General features: G+C 37.9%; 1 protein-coding gene across 1 annotated transcript in view; it reads left to right on the forward strand.

Moving 5' to 3' along the window:
* Positions 1 to 1058: 1058 nt before the first annotated feature.
* RHOJ (ras homolog family member J) overlaps positions 1059 to 21502 on the forward strand; it is a 78155-nt gene continuing 57711 nt past the window's right edge. The window contains exon 1 of the mRNA XM_090270963.1: positions 1059 to 1725. Within this exon, the coding sequence (XP_090127089.1) occupies positions 1479 to 1725 (247 nt within the window). The 5' untranslated portion in view covers positions 1059 to 1478. The remainder of the gene's footprint in view (positions 1726 to 21502) is intronic.

Here is a 21502-nt window from a genome sequence, read left to right on the forward strand (position 1 = left end):
ATGGATATAGATAGAGAGACTTTTCCTTGATCTGCTCCACAATCTAAATCGATCAATCAATAAATAAATCCTCAAATCAATTGGATAATAATCTGAATACCTAAAAAGAGAGTGATCAAAAATCTCAAAGAAACAGAGTTTCCCCATCAAAAAGGGGCTTGACCCATTTGTCAAAATCATTTGCAAGGTTCTACTTCTTTTTTTAAAACCAAGTACATTAATCAAATGTAGAGCTTCAAAGGGGCTTCGTCTTGAGTGATCCAACAGCCAAATTAAATCAGCTGCCAATGGCTCCTTTGTAACTGAAGAGGGCCAGGCTGACCCAACGGGATGGGACCAAATCAAAAAGGGTACCATCCAAGTAAAGCGGCATTTGGGGGCCTAAAACAAACCAATAAGGCCATCCCACACTCTCATTTCCAAGAATAAGGGTGAGCCAAGCACATGTGTGTTTATTCACTAATAAGAAAATGCAAATGTCCCGCATCTGATTGATTTCTTATGTGCTACAACCATAAAAATGTGTCTGGAATACACATTTGTTTGAGTGCTCAACTGTGGCAACTCGTAAACCTGATCACACATACTATACCTATGATCTACGTTTCCCTGTGAAACGATGTACCTCTGGAAGGTTTTTAATTCTTTATTGCAGGGAGGAATTACTTAAGGTTTCTCATTTAAGTACGTTAGGAACTGTCCATTTTTCATTTATAAAGCTTTTAACTGGTGACTTGGTGAGGGATGAAATCATATGTTATTCTACAACGGCTGTGTGGTTCTCCCTGCTCACTTAGACCATTCCCCTGTTTCTGTGGCAGACAGTACTCCCCAGTTTCCATCCTTTCGTCAGCCTCTTCCCAGCCAGCCACAGGCAAACAGCCTCCCAGTAGTGGACGAAACAGGAAGTCTGACAGCTTGAATCTGCAGTGGGACCCCTAGTGTTTTCCCACTCCATGTCCTGGCAACGTTCCCCAGAAGTACAAACACACACACACACAGAGCTCCCATTGTTGCAGCCTTCCCCAGCCCACTGATCCTAATATGGAATGCAGCAGGAAACCCATGATTTCCTGACACTCGGCAAGCTGGAGGAAGCAAGGGAAAAACTCCATTAAAAAGCCCAGCTTTCCTCCATGTTAGATGTGAGGTGGAAAATGGGGAAGATTCAGCAAAATTCCACAGTGTCTCCAGCCAGTCTGGAGAGCGGGAGGGCAGAGTGAAATCCTCAGGCGGTTGAAATTTCCAGACTTCCAGGAAGCCCCTAGAACTCGGTGAAAATGAGGGTTTCTGAACTCAAACTGATAGGGAAAAGGGACAGATCCTTTTAATAATTCTCCCAAGTGTGTGTTAACTTTTCTTTACCGGCATGGGAAGTGAGAGGGCATGTGCCAGCTGCCTCGGACAAGTCTGCATGGTCCCAAGTACCCAAAGTAAGGCAAAGTGATCTCAGCCTGGCTCTGGCTTCCCGCCGCTTCATGGGCTTTGGGAGAAGCGGGAGACTCAGCAACAGCAGCAGCACAGTCACAGCAGCTGGAGCCGCAAGGATGAACTGCAAAGAGGGAAATGACAGCAGCTGCGGCTGCGGTGGCAGCGAGGAGAAGAAGATGCTGAAGTGTGTGGTGGTGGGGGACGGCGCAGTGGGAAAAACTTGCCTGCTGATGAGCTATGCCAATGATGCCTTCCCAGAGGAGTACGTGCCCACTGTGTTTGACCACTATGCAGGTAAGAAAAGGTGACGACCTGTTCCTGCATACGGGGGGAGTGATGCAGGCGGTGACACCCCAGCTGTGCAGGGGCCTGGCTGATCTCTCAGTATTGGGTGCAGGCCTGATAAGACCCAGGTGGCTTTGTATAACATGCAACTTATAACAACTTTGCTGCAATTATTAGGAAAAAAATCTGTACATCAATCTGTAGTGTAACACTTCTGCACCCCCCTTAAATCAAATGAATAACGCTGGGGGAATACACTGAGATGTCCTCTAGGATTTACTCAAAATGTGTCTGAGATTCATCAACATTTTATTGTGAACATTTAAAAATGCAGTGTAATTGCAGCACAATTGTATTTTTTACCAAAAAAAAAAATATATATATATGTGTGTGTGTATATATATATATATATGTGTGTGTGTGTGTATATATATATATATATATATATATATATATATATATATATATCACCACTATAACACAGCTGGTGAAAAAAGAGTCCTTGCCACTTTTCCTATACTCATCTCATGTCATTCATAAATGAAAATGCTGAGATTAATAAACATGCAAACTTTCACTTTTCTATAACAGTTGGTGCTGTATACCACTGTACTTTAATTTTCCTGGGGTTTTGGGCAGGAGGGAAGTATTAAAGGAGTTTAAATATCTATTAGGCAATCTATATCTTGAAGGAAAAGAAACTTTTAATTGATAGGTTTTAAAAAGTAAAAATATAGATAAAAATAAAATTGGAAACATTTTAAAGCACATCTCCAAAGGACAAAATAGGGGATAAAATATTTTGAAGTATGACAGCTAACATGCCATAGCCATAACTTAATTCTTTCAGGTATATTTTGAAGGGTTCTAAAGTTTGTAGTGTGATAGCTCATCAGTGTAACACCTTATCTAAATTTTTCCATTTTTTTCTTCCTTTTTCTCTTAATTTCCAAAAAAAAAAAAATCTTATTAAGTTTCTTAAAAGAAAGTTCATGAAATTCTTCAGAAGTTCACAATAGCCTAGATTTTATAACTTTTTTTTAACATAGTGATCAGCGTGGTGAGTTATCAGAGATTTGAGGTTTTATAAAAGAAAAATTTCCTTCACCTTGGCTTTGGGTCAGATTCAGCAAAGGGGAAATGGCCCACAGGAAACTTGTGTGAGCGTTGCCTTTGGTATGTGGCCATTTGAAAGCCTCTTTCTGCAGGAAGTAGCTTCTTTTCCAGAGCTAAACAATCACCTAAGTCCCCTCCTCCTCCTTCATTTACATGATTTATGACAATATTACACAGCAGACAAGGAGAGAACCACAGTATCCATTTCTCAGCAGGTTTTTCTATATTTGTAGAAATTAAGTGCAAATTTGAATGCTGGCTCCTTTAAACTTTTCTAAAATATATAATGACTATGCCCAGGAAAGAATATTTTAATGAGAACAGAATGAAGAGAAGAACGGGTAGGCTTTCACTCTGAGGGAAAATATGAATTATGAAATTAGGGATTCTGCAACTTACGAACATTATTAGGATAGTTGACCTATACACGTTTTAGTGAAAGTTATTTATTCTACACCCTCTTTCTGCCAAAAAAGAAAAATCGGCTGGTATCTAATTTCAAAAACTTTTAGATCAAAGATGGGACCCCAAATCTACTAAAGGGAGAGGTTTCAAGTGCTTTTGAAAATTATGTATCCCATCCCCATCTACTGGGTGAACCAATTACAGAATAGCATCACAAAGATAATAAAACCATTTTTACAGATAAAGTCAGCTTATTAAAAATAATTACAAATCAACCACGACTAAGGTCAAATTATTTTATATTTCAATTGTGTACACACTTATTGTTATTTGAGCACCAGAGCATCTTAAAGATTTTGGCTACTCAATTTTGCCTCTCAAGAAATCACAGCCACTGCACCCAAAGCAATAATTTGCACATAGTAGGCATTGCCAAACATCATTGCTTTGATTTATACCCTGTACCTTTTTAAGTGTGCAATCTTTTCATGTGCTTTCACTTAGGTTAGAGGGGAAACAAAGTCATGAGCCACATACATCTAGGATAGTAATGAAGTGAGCTTTCCATCAATGAAGGCATCTCCTTCATCACAAAGACTGTAGCTCTTTTTACCACCACCCTCTAAGTATATGAGCTAAATTTTTACAGTCAGGTGAGAATCTACAACAAATTGTGAAAAATCTAATGCTCACTTCTCCATGTGGAGAACCATGTATCCAGTGCCTGGGTCTTACCAGATTATTTTGAAATGATAAGCTGTACGCAACTGGTTTACTGAGTCTTTAGAAAATTGTAGTTCAAGCTAAAGAGAGGCTATCCCTTAAAGATGTTTCCATAACAGATAAATGCTCATCCCAGGAGGTAAGAGATATAATAGTAAAGATGGAAGCACAACATACTGCTCAGAATAATAAACTCTAAAGCCAGACAGCCCAGTTCTAGTACTGGCTCTGTCATTACTATGTGGCCTTGAGCAAGTTACTCAGCCTCTCTGGGCCTCAATTATCACAAATGGAATAAAAGTAACAACAGAGGTATTAGGATTGCTTGTGCAAACAAAATAAATTAATATATGTAGTTCTTAGAACAGTGCCTACAATGATCTATGTTAGGTACATCATAGCTATCATTATTTTTAAAAAAGGTCTCTACACTTATACACAGCTATAAAAGAGAATTAAAATATAATTAAGAGATAAAGACTATAACAAGGAAAAACATAATTCCAAGAGTTGCCTCCAAATGGAGTAGGGTGTGATGGAGTATGTTGTCCTTATAGTTATTATGTGTACTGATAATTGATAAATATGTCAAATATGGAGTGATAGTAGCTGGATATTCACTTAGGATAAGGAATATTGGTTTTGCAAAAGTAATAATAGAAAAATCAACAAACAACTAGAAAATTTTTTTTAAGTTTTATGAATCAATAATTTTCCCTTCTTCTCATCTACCAGAATCTGAAAGTACATCTCTTCCATATAGCTTTCTTTGACTCTCCAAGGGGAGTTCTTCACTCCATCTTCAACCAATCTCCAGAAATTAGTTAACATTTGTAGAACACAATTTCCACCATTAGACAGCAATTTATCTGTTTCCTTATTTTCCCTCTCTCACCGTGCCCTGAGCTCCTGAGGAAAATGGTCATGTCTTGCCAAATCCAATGTTCAATTCTCAGTCCTCATCTTACTTGGTCTCTTGGGGGCTTTTCTGATAATTTATTACTCTCGTTGAAACATACTCTTTACTTGGTTTCAGAGACACCACATTCTTCGCAGTCTCCTGGTTTTTATTCCCCTTACTGGCAAATCTCCCTCCATCTCCTCTGCTGCTTTCTCCATCTGACCCAAGCCACTCAGTGTTGGCACACCTCAGTGCTCAGTGCCTTGGTCTTCTTCTCTATTTACACTCATGCCCTGGTTGATTGTATCTTGTCTCGTGGTTTTAAATATTATTTATGCACTGATGATTCCCAAATGTATACCTTTATCCCCAATAACCTCCTGAGACCCAGACTCATATATCCAATTGTCCATCTGGATATCTAGTAAGCATCTCAAACTTAACCTGTCCAAAATGGAGCTTTTTAATTCCCAAAATATACTTCCCCTTTAGTCTTTCCCACTGAAGTATATAAACCAGTGGCTCAGAACAAAAACTTCAGTATTCTCCTTAAGTTCTTTCTTCCTTTGACAATATCCTCCTTCCTTGCCATCGAAATCTGCTGCCAATCAGCTCAACATTCAAATTACATCTCAAACCTAACTACCTATCCCCACATCCATAGCCTTCACTCTTGCACAAGCCACCATCATTTCTCATCCAAACTACCGTCATCACCTCCAGATTCTCTGCTTCTAATCTTGCCCCCTATTGTCAGTGTTCCACATGGCTGGCAGGGGGCCTATCCACAGCCCCCAATCCACCAATCCCCATCACTCAGACCCCATCATTTATCACAGTCTACAAGGCACTCCATGACTTCACCCCTGTTATCTTTCCAACCTCATCCCCTAACTCTCCTCTTCAGTACTTCTGTTCTAGCCACACCAGCCATCTTGATATTCTCCAAACACACTCAACTCCTTCTTCCCTTGAAGACTGTATTTGCTCTTCCTCCAGGCTGACAATATTTCTCTAGATCCTCCTCAGCTTCAATCGACCATGCGGTTTAACACATTCACATACATGCAGAGTCACTCTTGAGCCTCTTATCCTGCTATATCACTTTTTCATAACATTTCACACTACCTGGCATTATACTCCTATTTATTTTCTTACCATTTTTATCCACACTAAAATGCAAACTCCATAAAGGCAAGGACTTTTTCTTGTTCACTGTTCTATCCCCAACTCCTAAAACAGAGCCCAACATAGACTCTCAATAGACAGTCATTGAAGAAGTGAATTAGTATGTTTTGATCATTTTAGGCCCTCCAGTGCTGGACGATCCTTGGTCCATTAAAACTCTGATAAATAAATAAATTGCTGGGCCAATAGATATCTCTTTAGGAATGAACATATAAAAATATTTAATATATGTATTATATTTTTATCTACTTTGTTACATACTAACTAGTTATTTTATCACTACTGGAGTTGGAATACATCACTGAATTTTCTTGACCTAAATAGCCAGTGTCAAATCTATCAAATACAATTAATGGAGTAGGGTGTGAAATGTAAATTTCATCTGGTAACAAATGAGACGTACTCAAATTCCTTCACTTATCCAAAAGCCTGCCTAAATATTGGGTGGTGCACTCCAAAAACACTAAAATTCTTATATAAAGAGCATGTTCCAGAGTAGCCCCCAAGTTCAACTAAGGACTAGGATGAGAAATGGCGGGCAGTAGGATTATGGAAGAAAGGGCCACTCATGCTTTTCACAAGTGTACCAAAGTAGTACCTCTGGGCCCTGTCTACTCCTCTCCAGCGTGACTGATGATGTCCTAACAACCATCAGGACAGCCTACCATGGAACAACCACATTTCTTCTCCCATCCATCCCACCCTTTTCCTATCTTTAGCTTTGAGTTGTGTAGCAGAGCCTTGACTGAGAAAGTACTGTCAATTAATATTTCACATGACAGGACAGCACTTCCATTTTGAGTGTCGTCAGACTGCATATTGAGTTGGACTATGTCAGTAGTTTGCATGTTTATGTGTATGGATGTGTGAAACAATCCCACTCAGGTAAAACCTGGGCAAGATGTACCTTATGCATCATTTCCATCACCCTCAGAATTAGAGTTGATTTTGTCTGCAGTTCTTTATTCTATCACCCATCCCTTCTAGAGTCTGTTGAGACCACCTGTGTTTGGAAACTCATTTTAATTCACTATTTGCAAACTCAGGCTGCCTATACAGGAAATTAACACAATTCATGGAAGGTGGGTGGGGAGAATCTAGTTGCTCTGCTCTATCAACTGAGTGATATAAAAGGAAGTTTTCACAGAGAGCTTAAAGTCAATTATAACTTTTTACAACTAATGAAATAGTGACTGGTACAAGGTAGACTCAGTCACAACCTTAATGGCCAGAGCAGATGGGGATTCCAATCCCCAGGGGGGAAAAAATAACATAAAAGAATAAAAAGTGAATAAAAACAAAGTTCCAGGCCTATAAAGGGTTGTGACACAGTTTTGCCCATTTGGGAATATTTACTCAGTCGTTTCTTTTTGTTCTTTCTGACAACAACTGAGAGTCTCTGAAGAATGGATGAGATTCGTTTTTTGTAAGCCAGAAGGAAAACTAAAACACCTCTCTTGGGACTGTGAAATAGATCACCAGGATTTCAACTTTAGACGAAAATATAAAAGAAGTTTGTGAAAGAGGAGACAATAATGGGCCAGGGGAATCATTCTCTCTATTCTTTCTAAATGCAATAATGCTTAAAGCCCAGACTCATAGATATCTAACCCCTTAGATCTCTTTTTTGAGGCAGTGTGGTGTGTGTCTAATGCTTTCTCTGCACTCTTAGAGAGTGGCAGGAATTACACAGATAGTTCCTTCCACAGTCTTCACTGCACTGCGTATGAGAGCAATCAAGTCTAGAGACAACAGGGCTAGACACACTCAGAGAGCAAAAGAATACTGTGGAGGTGGTAAGTTGTGGCCTGCTTCTCTTAGAAGTAAAAAAGAACAAAGAAGGAAACATGAAAATTAAGTATCTGCAACCAGAGTGACCCAAGGAAAGCCATGCTTGCAGGTTAGAAACTGCATCTGCAGTTCATAACCCTCTTGCATCCCAGCTTTAGCTGGTCACAAACCACGGACTGCGACCCATTCAAGCTGCAGGCGACAGGCTGGTGACCAAGGCTTTGAGTTCCATAGGGCCTGGCTCCCTCCGCTGTCCGTGCTAGGAAATGCTTCATAAATTTTACTACTTTACTTCCTATTTAGCTAGAGCTTCAGGTAAACAGCATCTTATTTGTGCAACTGCTTTCTCAAAATCTGCCATCTCTTTCTCTTCTTATGAGTCAAACAGCAAATTTGGGTCAGAGAGGGCTCAGTACATTGGGTATCTGTTTCTGGATAGTTGGCCTGGTCTCCAAAGGCAGCATGAAGGGGCGGAGCAAACATAAGGCCTCTCGGGAAAGGGCAGGGAAGAAAATGCAACAGAAACCGTCTCCCTCATCAATCACGGGCACAAGATCATAAGGATGTATGGACGCCCTACGCTCTGTGTAAAGATACAGGTTCTGATAAGGCAGAAAATTTACTTTCCCACAAACAAAAATCCTTTGGGTAAGTTCACAGAATCCAAACAGTTAATTTTCTGGGTATAATGCAATCATGATAAATCCCATCATGAATTCAGTGGGGACCATCTGTGAGTCATAGAGTGGCCTGGCATCATTCCTGAATACTCTGAACTTTTTGGATGTGTTCAATTTTCACAAAACAAAAAGAGCTGATTCACATGTGAATTCACTCAGCATTTTGTCTTCGTCCACAATATTGCTTTTATTTAGGGTGTTCTTTATTCCCAATGTCCTTATGTAGTAGCATTAGTTACAACACTCAATTGCCACAAGAACGTGTATTAACAACGATAACAGCAGCTGTTCACCTCCATAGCCTTTCAGGCATACTTGCATTTTCATACACCAATTCCTCGCCTCCTCACGATGATCCCATGAGGAGCTATTATTTTCCCAATTTTACTAATGAGGAAAATCAAGGCACAAAGATATTTTCCAATTGTCCTAAGGTTAGGTACCTTGTAATGGAGAAAGTGAAGGTCATGAAATAGTAAACAAATAATTAAGCAGTGTACCAGTTTTAGCTAATAATATTATCACAAAGTCAATGTTAGCTATGGTATACTAGCCTGTTGTAACACATGGACCCAAACGTGTAAGGGAGTACATGGCAGGGTGTTCCTTGCTAATGTTATGCTCCTGGGCAGGTATTTAAGGCAGTGGGGCTGCTTTCTTCTAGGTGGTCACTTAGGGACTTGAGGTCCTTCCACCTTATGACTCTGCCATCCCCCAAGATCTCACAGTTATGTGCATCTAACCAGCCTAATGAGAAAGAATATGGGGAAATCTGAGTGGGAAGTTTTATGGGCCAGGTCTGGAAGTGACAGATGTTATTTCTAGTCATACTCCATAGGCAGTAACTTAGTGACAAGGCCACACCTCATTCTAAGTGAGGCTGGGAAATGAAGCCCACCTACATGGCCAAAAGAGGGAAGAATGGATTTTGATGGAAACTAGCCATCTCTGCATCAGACTCTTCAGCTACTAAATATCTCTGCACACTTCTTCTCACATGTAAAACGAATTCACTTTTTTCTTAAGAGGAACCATCCAGAGTTCCATTTTGTCACTGAAGCAGGTCAAATTTCAGCACCTGCAGGTTTTTTAAATGATGGAAGCACACCAGATAGGATGGGATGCTGTAAAAGATCCAAATATATAGTGATCTAAACTATTAGAATTCTACTTCTTGCCATATAACAAACCTGAGCAAGTGTTCATATTCGTGAGATGGCTCATTTCTTGCAGTCATTCCTATATCAACTTTTTTCCATCTTGTGATTCTGCTCTTGCCTGGGACTCTGTAGCACTCTGCATTTTAGACAGAAAGGCGCAGAGTGGTGGGCAGGCCAGGTCCACAAGCAGCATATAGCAGTTCTTTTCACATTTCACTGAAGGGAAGTTAGACCCTCGGCCACACATAGTTGTAAGAGAGGTTAGTTAATGCCTAAAGAAAGAGTGATGAGATTTTTATAATTTCTCATTAAATACAATAGACCCACATAAGCAATATGAACTGTCCTAAGCACCATATGTAGTTTGGTGTTTACTCAACTACAAATGGCACGCCTGCATTTCTGAAGTTTGCCTGATCGTTAAAAAATCTGCTTGTTAAAAATGCAGATTCTTTGCTCCATGTCAGGGCTGCCAGACCAGACCTACTCAGAAAAGATCTGTAAATATAAATTTCTACAAGCACTTTAGGCACTTCTGATCAGATGAAACCTATGAAACTCTCATGTTATAGTTCAAAACCATTTGGATATCTTAAGTCCACATAGTTTGATCTAGTATAATTTAGCAAGTTCAGAAAACCCTTATTTATGCTACAATAGTACCTATAAGTCAAGAGGAACAATTCTATAATCAATCATCAATCAGTAAAAAAGCAACTTAAAATACATATATATAATTTCTTGACTTGGTAGTTTCTAACAGGAAAAAATGTGTAAAACTGGGAGAGGCCTTCAGAGCTGCTCAAAAACAGCTGGTAAATTCCTCAGTGAGAAACCAGAGTGCTTGCCAAAAAGATCTGTACCCATGGCTGGGGCACAGGGAGACCCCGGGAGAAAGAGAATATAAAAGGCTGACACCCAGAAAGTGTTGAGAGGAGGCTGGTATGAGGAGGAGAGAGAAGCCTCAGAGACTCAGAAGAGAGATAAGTGGGAACTGTAAACCATAGCAGCAAGGAGACTAACCAGGCGAACTTGGGTACACCAAGCACATGCTACAGGGAGAAAAGCCACAGGCATGATTAGCAAAGCTTCATAAGTATGAATGGCTGTTGGCTGACCTGACTGTCTGTGAAACAATAATCAGCATAACTGTAAGACCTCCAGAGGGGTCAGTGAAGGAAGTCAGAGAAAACCTACTCTCTGAAGTAAAGGAGTCTTTAAAAAAAAAAAACAGGAAAGAGCCTGGAATCCTTGGGGTGGTTTGGTACATCTCTGTCTTGGACGCTGTTACCATTCTTCCATATCCATCCAGCTCTATGATTATGAAATGAACAAAAACATCTGTTTCCCTTCTGCAAATCCCTCTATTCTTCATGCTTTGGGGAAAAGGAGAAAAAAAAATGGGAAATCACCTAAAATTCAGTTTCTCAGAGTCCAAAACATTTCTATTTGGACTAGAATCTGGTTCCTGAGAGAGACAGCATGTAAATTACGGAAGAGGCAGAGATTTCATAACTGGGACTCATGCACGCTTAACTGAACAACCAACTGACAAGGACTCTTGCCAGTAGTGACCAAGCCTTCCCTTGGAGTCTCTCTAGCTATTTTAAAGCCAATTAGAAAAACCAGGACTTAGAATGTGATTCTACTTACCACAAGAAACAAGCTCTGTGTGGCCAAAGTACAATGCACCATAGTGAACAAAACTGCAGTGATATTTACATTTTTTAATAAAAATAGTAATTAGCTAATTATTTAATATGTGTCCAGCCCTGTGTTACCATTGTTATCTTTCTTGAGCCTCACATTATCTCCAGGTAATAAGTATCTTCATTTCATAGACAAGAAAACTGACACTCAGGTAACTTGTCAAGCATCACATGACCAAGTGGCAGAAGTGACATTCAAATCTACCTGGTTCAAATGTCATCACCTCATTGAGGCCAGAGCACCCTGATTAAATTGGCTCCCTTTCAAAACTTGCTTATTTCCTCTATAGTTATTATCTTGTTTACTTAATTTCCCATTGCTCGCCTCCCCCTAGAATGAAGGCAAAGTTCTCTCTGTCTCATTTACTTGTATGTCCCCAATGCCTGGGAAAGAGCCTACAACACAACAGACACCCAGAAATGTCTACTAAATAAATGACTGCCTGAATGAATGAATGAATGAACAAATGAAGGACATCCAAACATCTCACAGTCTTAATCACTGCACTATACTGAAGTTAGCACCCTGTGTGAAGTGTCAAGATAATTTTCTATGTTGAATTTGATCTTCCCACATCCTGAAAGGATATATCCTAAGCATCATAAGCATACATTCAGAAATACTGTATTGGCTTTGTTTAAAACATATAAAACAATTTCATTTTTTTAGGAAAAAAATTCCAGAAGATATTCTTCCAAACCTTCCAGATTTCAAACTTGTGGATTCTGACTGATTTAACTAGGCTTCTCTCCCCAGCAGATATAACAGGCAAAAAAGAAAAATTTAAATTTGTAAAGTATGTATTGTAGTATAACTTTTTTTTAAGTAATGAGATTAAGAGAAAAAAACAGCAAGTCAATAATCTCCTTAATGTATATCAAGTATAAACCTCTTAAGAAGTATGGATGATGTTTACAAATTGCAACCATTCATTCACGAGAAAGTGTACTAAGTTTCAGCTGGTATGCTCACAAGGAACTCAATGAACATGTTCATATATATTAATAATGGGGCACTTTATACTTGTCAAAGAGTTGTTAGGAGAAAAATGGCCATGCTCTCTCTCCCTCCTGCTCATTTTGGATTAGCTTGCGCTCTGAGCCCTGAATGCTGCTTTCCTCAACAGAAAGTCATTTCATATGACATTTGCAGTAGTTCAAGATGGTAAATAAAAGCCTTAAGAATTTTCAATAATAAACAGGTTTAACCAAACTTTTCAAAAGAGTCAGAGAGTAAATGTTCAATATTAAATGTCAATATTAGGCACAAACCTGCTGTAGAGATTTTACTCCATTCATTTAATTCATTTCCCCTCCTAATAACTCTCCATACCACCCTCCCTTTTAAGTAAATTGAATCTATCAGGCTGAAAAATCAAAGCCACTTCCTCTCACTCAAGTTCAACACAGCTGGAGAAATCCTCATCATCATCCTCAGAATAATGGGCCTTAATGTATTTGATGACCAAGAATATTTTCATTTTTGTCATTCTCAGATAATAAGTCCATCCAGATCTTTTCAACTCCTGTTAAATATGACTTGTTCTCTCCCCATTTTTAATGAGCAATTTCTCATGAATTCTAGTCAATCATACACAAGTTATATTTCAAATCCATAACCAGCACACAGTAGCATTTGTAATTTCTTTTTTTTTTTTTTTTTTTTTTTTGGTAGGAATGGCTAGGTATAGACCTAACCAGATGTAGAAGTCTAGACTACGTAATCTTTTCTATCACCACTATCATATCTTTTCCCCTCTTATTATTAAGAAAACAATGTGTTCTTAAATTGACACATGTTTTAGTATTACAGGGAACATGTTGGTCCCTGTGGTTACCATAGATCATTGTGTTTTATATACTGAATACTCACTCTGCCATGGTAACAGATAAGCTAGTCTTACAAGGACTTAGTATGTAATAGATTACAAATCATCCTAACTTTTATGCTTCATTCATTCCCTAGCAGTTAACACATTAAAAGCTTCTTAAAAGTTGTGCACATCAGCCAAACATCCTATTTAGCAGCCTCACCAATTATCACAGACTGAATTTCAGTTTCCCAAAAAGAAAAGGTCCAGGGTAATCTAGAACTCAATGGGCTTTTCTGGACACAGAAAGAAATCTTAGGTGCCAAGCTATAAACAAACCCCGACGTATCTACCTGAGATCATAGTTTATTTTGGACCCTACGGCATTATCAACTAACCTTAAGAATAGTAACTAACACAGTAAAAAGAGATTACTTCACATTGTGTCTATTTATATATGTGGGTTCTTAAGTCATTCCCAACATTTTGACTGATATCCAACTGTCAGAGCCTGCAGTGGTGGAGAGGCTGTGGAAGGGGTCAGGAATATAGATTAATCGATGTGTAGCCTTCAAAGGAGCCACACAACATTTAGAAAAACATTTTATTTGCTTTAACTGTAACAAGGAGCTGATAAATCCATCATACATTTCCTATCAGATATGATCACTGCCTCAGCTTTCCCATCGTTTACCATGTCAAGAGCAGTTTAGAAGCCTATTGCCTGTGAAATGAGGAAGGGAATTTCTATTCCATTGACAGAGACACTTAGTTCCACTTCCACAGCCAATGTCTGGTTAGTTTCATAAACCCTGAAATTAACTCAAAGCGCAGAGAAAAAGAGACCCAGTGAAGCAGTTTGAGGGTGAGAAGAATCAGGCCACAAGATGATCAATTTGGTGCATTAAAAACTGTTCACATTCTTCTCTTTCTTTGTAAAAGGGCACCAACGGCCTTGAAACAAAATAACTGAAAATGGTGACTTCAGAAGATTTAATGCACAATTTCTTTTCTTTTCATGGTTCTTAAAATCAATAATCTACTAGTGAAAGATATAGGACATATTCAAGAAAGAGCCTCACAAAAATTGTTTTTGTTCTCACTTAGTCTTTTCATGTTTTCCTACCTCTTTTTTTAAGGATCTTAAACTGCTTTGGTATGTACATGAGTTTTCCTCTCTCTCTGAGGTACCTTTATCTGGGGAATTCTACAAGAGAGGGAGGCCCCTCTTCTAAAAGAAAGACAGTAGTATATTAATTTGACAAGCAATTCCTGATTAGCCAAGTTTCAGGCTAATATCATTTAAATGTCATCTTTTATTAAGAAAAAAAACTTAAGAAATATGTTAATGGTATATGTGAGAATCACAGAAATTCAGTTATGGAAATTACACTGTGATATGAGAGGAATGAGAAGGGCTAGATATTTCTTCCTTGGTGGATTAATCAGTGATTCAGAAGGAATACTGCAAGTGTGCTCCTAGAAATGTCTATTAAATCCATGGAAAGAGAAAATTAAGTAAAAATTAAATTTTTCTTTGTGCTTCTTCAAGAAGCCTCAAATCCTTGTTCTTCTCCCACTAGGGTCCAAAAGGACCCTTCTTTCAGTACAGACAACGATTCCCTATTACTCTCCAAATTTCTGCTTTTTTTTCTTATTTTACTATCAAGTCTCAGAAACAAGAAGATTGTTATATTATAGAGATGAAGACTAGCAAGAGGAATTACCTTTTCCCTGGGATTCCTGAAGAGGTAACTCCACCTCATTCCCCAAAAGAGGTGCCGTTAAAAGCAGGATCTGCATGGAGTCCTGTTCCACCAAATCAGCATAGGCATGTTACACGAGACAGCTGAATATTCCTAGAGAAGAGCTGTGTGTACGTGTGCGCACGTGTGTGTGTGTGTGTGTGTGTGTGTGTGTGTGTGTGTGTGTGTTTCAGAGAGAGATAGCTGAAACCCCAACTTTCTTGATAGGAAAAAGAAGGAAGAATATATTTGTGTATTAGTATATTTCTCAGGTATTGTCCTTATACAACTCTGCTCTTCCAGATTAGGGTTCAATCTCAACCCTACAAAATGACTTCAACATGTTTTGTTTGTTTTTAAGAGAAGGTGGTATTATGCATAAACACTCTTCAAAAGTTTCTATAGTTTCATCTTATAGTTCAATTTTACCCTACCCTAAGTACCTCTAAAAATATCTTATTGAGCAAACTTATCATCACTGTAACTCTAACATGTAATTTTGCATTAAAACCAGGTAACCTGTCTTCTTGATAACAATGTTGTGAGTTTCCCCACCCAACTACTCTGTATTAGCCAAACATCCCTAAGAAATTACAAATTATATAATATACATGAAAGTATTTTGTGTGCTAGAAAACACTATCAAATGTTCTTTTTCCTTATTAGTAATAAATTACTTTATTTATTAAATGCACTACAAGTGTAGAATGATATAAGATGTGATTAGCCACAAGATACAGCAAAGGCATAAAACCAAACATACCCTCTTTCCCCAGGACTGCTTCTCCAGGAATGCAGTTAATCCTTACTGTTCCTTCACATGTGGCTAAGCAATATGGGTTGGTGAGTGTCAGAAATAGGGCTCAGAACCAGAAGTCTCTGCTTCTTGTACTGTAATCCATGCATACAGGCTGTGTGTTCCTTTTAGGGGTGAAAATGACTCAGAACTGTTGGCATTAACCCGGCAGCAGGTGTGGAGAGAGGGTGTGGGGGTCTCCACAGCCCACGTCATCCAGCTGAAGTACCAGAAAAATTGTTTCTAATCAAGCATTTAAATCCATGTTTATGACCTTAAAAAGACTCACAATAAGAACATTTGGATATTAAAACACTCTATTCTAAAGACATAATTGTAATTTTGCTGTTTACTGTTGGTAATGTACCTCAAACAATTTATTGCCTAGTGAAAAATCCAGGCCTACTTTATAACAAATTCAGAGTAGTTAATAAGTTCAATTAGTCCCTACTGGGATAGATCCAGAAGTTGGTTGTTTGGAAGATTTTGTCTGCTTCTTCCCTGATTTCCCTAGCATTCTCTGACTTCTGAAGTTAATGATCACCCTTACCCCCACACCCTGTCCCCGGGGGACTCTCACTAACTCCCAGCCTTGTTCTTCCTCAGCCCCTGAACCTCATCAAGAAAAAGCATTTCTCCCAATTGCACCCAACTATCACTTAACTCTTATCACTTATACAATTATCATTTATGCATTTTAAGCTATAGATGGAAGCTGAGGGAGAAGAAAATTTTTCCCTTGAGCAATATAAATTGCCTCTAGCTTTCCAGGAGAGGGTTGTGTCTGCTACCAGAGAAGATAAATAATTAACTTATAATAATCTCATCCCCAGTCCCATAAATACTGAAATCTTTCACTTCTCAAGCAATTTCAACTCTAAAACGTTTATTGAGAGTTTGTGAAAATCAATTTAATATTTTTATATTTACTTCTGTAAAAATATTTCATTGGGACTTCTGATATAACCATAATTGCATAAATCCCATTTTCTTATCTTCCTGAAAACCATCCAAAAGAAAAAGTGGAAAACAAAAATACAAACTATATTTTCAGTGAAACCAGGACATATACTCCAAAATATTTTTTAAAGGATGCCAAAAATAGCAGAATTCACAGAAGAAATGAAGGGAGTAGAAAGAAGTTGAGGAGACAGAACCTACTGGTAATGGGTGTCAAAAACTGCCAACAAAAATATACGTTTTTGAAGAAAGTAAGGGACACACCTGAAAGAGAAAAGATCTATATCCCATGTATATAAGAGTACAGAGAAGAGAATAACCTGAAGGTGTTACAAGCCTCCATAGACCTGGTTCATATTGGAGAAGTTAAGGACCTCATTAAGAATCAGATAAAGCCATGTGTAAGAGAGGTTTTCTGCTAGTATTTAAGGATAGTTCAATATTAGGAAACCTATTCATAAAATTCATCTTATTAATATTTCTAAGGAGAAAAGCAGTATGATCATCTTCATGGAGACTGAAAAACATTATAATAATTAATCATTACAATTTGACTTAAATAAAATAATAATAACAAAATAGGTAATTAATGATATGATAGTCTCCAAAGATGACCATTATAAAATTTATCCTTTCCCTCAAGAGGTGAAGTTCATTCCCCAACCTTTGAATCTAGACTGGTCCTGTGACTCTCTTGACCAAGAGCATGAAGAAGAACCGATTTTCTGGTACTTTGAAGTCCAGGACTTCCTTTCTCTTAGAACCCAGGTGTCAATGTTGTGAAGCCCAAGCTATATGAAAAGACCACAATGAAAATAAAACACTCTGGTCCACAGCCTGAGCTGAGCTCCCCAAAAAGTCAACACCAACTATTGCACGTAGAAGTGGCCATTGTGCAAGCTCCAATAAGGTCAAGCCCCTAGAAGACTGCAGCCCTTGCTGACATATTGCAAAGTGAAAAAAGCTGCCCAGTCTAGCCCAGTCAGCCCACAGAAACATAAGATAATGACTATTGTTTTAAGTCACTAAATTTTAGTTTAGTTTCTCATGCATCAATAGACCACTTAAACATATGGGTATTTTGTTTATATCTATCTCAATCTAAAAGTAGAATCATACTTAAGTGGAAACAGCTAGAAATAGCTCCACAAAAGTCAGAAATAGGGCAAAGATCTCCATATTACCATTGTTATCTAACATTTTATGGGCGGTACAAGATGATGTACTTGGATAAAAGGAAAATATCAGTGGTATTTTTAGAAAAGTTTACTCTCTCCTCCACTCATTCTGGTTTCTTTGCTGTTCCTTGTAAATAAATTTCTCTTTTAGAGATTTTGCTCTTGCTGACCCCACTACCCGACACTCTGTCCCCAACATCCATATGACTGGCCTGCTCACTTCCTTCAGGATCTACTCAAATGTCACTTAATTAATAAGATCTTCCCAATCACTCTACATAAAATAAAGTTCCACTTTTCCTGCTTTATTTTTCTATAGAATTTATCATCATATAATATACTGCACACACAAATGCATGCACTTACAAAGCACATTTCTTTACCATCTATTAAGATGAAGGACTATATCAATGCCATTTGAAAGAATGCTTGGCGTGCAATAAATCTTTTGCATAAATGACTAAAGTTTACAAGGGTATAATGCTTTCACTTTCTAGTTATTTTTATATCATCCTTAATGCCAACAATTGTTTTGCATTCATCTCTTCCTTTTTCCTCTGATTTTCTGAGTCCTTTATAATGGAATGGATATTAGAGCATATTTATAAATAAGTACAGAAAATTTGAACAGTTTCATAATTCAGTGAACCCAACCATCTTGCTGGGTGACTTTAATTGCTAGTCAAACAAATCAAATTACTTTCTTTATAATGTGCTATACTTGAACTACTGTTTTTCTTGGTTGTGTGGGCAAAGAACCAGTCATGATTTTACAAAATTTTATCTTATAATTACTTTTCATTGCCATGATAGGAAAGGATGCACACACATGTAAAGTAGTCAAGAGGTACTTTCATCTTGGCCACTTAAATTCTCTAAGCTATAGTTCCTTCATTTGTAAAATGAGGATATAGTGGAACTTATTTCATCAAGGACATATGAGGATTAAGTGAGCCTATATGTCAATATATGCATCAGTGTTGAATAACTGTCAGTGGCTATTACTTTTATTGTTGTTTTTGTCCATGTGGGAGAGGTACTTGATCCAACTTCTGTGCCCTTCTCTAACATCTGATCTCATAGATTGTCGTCAGTTTCCCAACATCCAGAGAAGAGTACACAGCACAAAGTGCCTGTCAATTAAACCAATATAGGCTGCTTTTGGTTGGTTTGGTTCCTAAGACACGGAAATGAGGATGACAATTTTGGAGTGTGCATATATGAAGATCTCTTTGTAAAGAGAACAGAAAGTCATGGTACTTGGGTGGTTAGGACTCTGATGTGCCTGAAGCAGTTGAAGAAATGAAATGACTTCCTGGGGTCCCTTCTAGACCTATATTTTATTTTTCTTAGTAAGCCTTCCCACACTGTGGGTTTCATTGAATTATTTTCAACTAGAGAATTATTGCTGCTTGCTTGAAGTAAATTTGTACATTTTTGAGTATCTGGGCATACTTTCTTCCTTCTTGATACTTGAAAAGATTGATTTTCATAAGCACTTATTAAATTTAAATTCATCTCAAGGAGTAGTCGGACAACATCAGAAGGGAAGAAGATATATCAGGGTGCTTGGGAAGTGGGCAACAAGGAAAACAAACACATCTATTTCTTAGAGCCACTTCACCACATAACGGTTTAAGGAAGTCTGTCAAGATGTAGAGCCTATGGCTGGTTCACAGTTGGCCCCTGTTCACTGCAGTCTATATCCAAACTCAGTAAACCATAGTTGGTTAACATTCTCAGGTTATCATATTTCCTGTAGAACACTGACAGAAAATAATAAATAAAACACAATTTCTGTAATTATAATAATTACAAAAATGACTATACTTTTAAAGTAGTGAGTCTTAGCCATTTGGCTTCATGATTAAACAGGAAATACCCTGACAATGGAGTTTACCACCAATCTTATCTAAAGGATGTGGAAACAATAAGATTTTTTGTCCTACCAAGAATTTAAAAAGAAATACTTTCATGAGTTTTCTTAATTCTTTAAATGGTGAGGCCAGTAGCCAAAGGCTAGGTAAGCCATTTTAAGTTAAAGAAAATATGAAGATTACAAAATTTGGTACATGAAAAAGAAATAGGAAAGTTACCTGAGAATAAAATTATAGGGTGCTTTATAGTCTCTCTCAGTAGTCAACAGCATGGCTTTTGAGCTCATACAAAGCAGGATATGAAATAAGTCACTTGTTGCCAAATCTTGAGTTTCCTCACCTGCAAAAGAATTAAATACCTACTTCATGGATGTGTCATAAGAAATAAATAAGCTAATGTATATAAAGCATCTAAAAAGCATTTAATGCATGGGAATATTATTACATATTTTATGATAATTTAGAAGTGGCATCATTACTGAAAAGTATTTCTGTCTATCTGACCTCTCATACCGCTCTAAGCAACTGCCCCTTCTCTGGCATGCTACAGTCTTCGGAGGGGAGAAAATCTCAAAGGATTTCTCCTTTTCTCAGTCCATTCCCAATTCCCTGGCTGTAATCATGAGCAAAAGTGACGGCAGCAGCCAGTCACAAAAAGATAGCATATTGTATGATTTTAGTTATATGAAATGTCTCAACCAGGCAAATCCATAGAGACAGAAAGTAGACTGGTGGTTTCCAGGGTTGAGGAAAGAGGTAAATGGTGAGTGATTTTTAAAAGGCACAATGTTTTGTTTTGTTTTTTGAAGTGATAAAAAATAATCTAAAATTGATTTTGGTAATGGTAACTCTGTGATTATACTTAAGAAAATCATAGGATTGTCCACTTTTTTTTTTAGGACTGTTGACTTTAAATGGATGAGTTGTATGGTACATGAATTATATATCAATTTTAAAATTAAGAACAGAAAAAAGTGAAGATATTAATGTGATCTCTTTGCTTATAGAAGTCAAATTGAAACCAGATATTAGCTAATAAAAGAAATAACATGAGGGAGATTTCTGTTTCTATCTCAGAAAAATTCATCAAAGTTCTCAGTTCCTGAATGCATATGCAGAGTTCTACTTAACAGCTAAAGTAACCGGCTAATAGGTCAAATCATTCTCCACTCTGTCAGTGATTTATTCATTGTCTCTTCCCTAGATTATTGTAAGGACCTTTGAACCAGCTTGTCTTCTTCCTTTCAATTCATTTCCCATACCAAAAGTAGAGAGGTTTTCCAAACAAAAAAATCCAAGAACATCAATCCTCTACTCAGTTGTTCAGTGACTCCCAACCACTTCTACAAGAGTTAGGAATCTCTAGAGAGGCTTAAAATGCCTTCATTTTCTCTGTTGTGCCTACTCTTTTCAACCATATCCCCCCACCAACACTCCATGGTAACCTGAGATTGGGCCAAACTGAACTATATGTAGTCCCTGTACTCTTGCTTCCAGGATTGTATAAGCCACTTGATATGTCCAACCATCCTTGTCGACGTGAAAAATTCCTACACCTACTTTAAGATCCAGCATAAACTCCACCTTCTTCTTGCAATCTTCTCCATTTCCCCAAATGTCCTACTGGATGATTCCTACTCTATGATTCCTTCACTCATCCATTTATTCAACAAATACTTGTTGAATGTCAAGCACATAGCACCTTGTATGCCCTTTTATTACACCAAGTCTCACACAGCTATAACT

The sequence above is a fragment of the Furipterus horrens genome, unplaced genomic scaffold (assembly GCF_987537825.1).
Source record: "Furipterus horrens unplaced genomic scaffold, mFurHor1.1.pri manual_scaffold_3, whole genome shotgun sequence".
In the NCBI taxonomy this organism is placed as follows: domain Eukaryota; kingdom Metazoa; phylum Chordata; class Mammalia; order Chiroptera; family Furipteridae; genus Furipterus; species Furipterus horrens.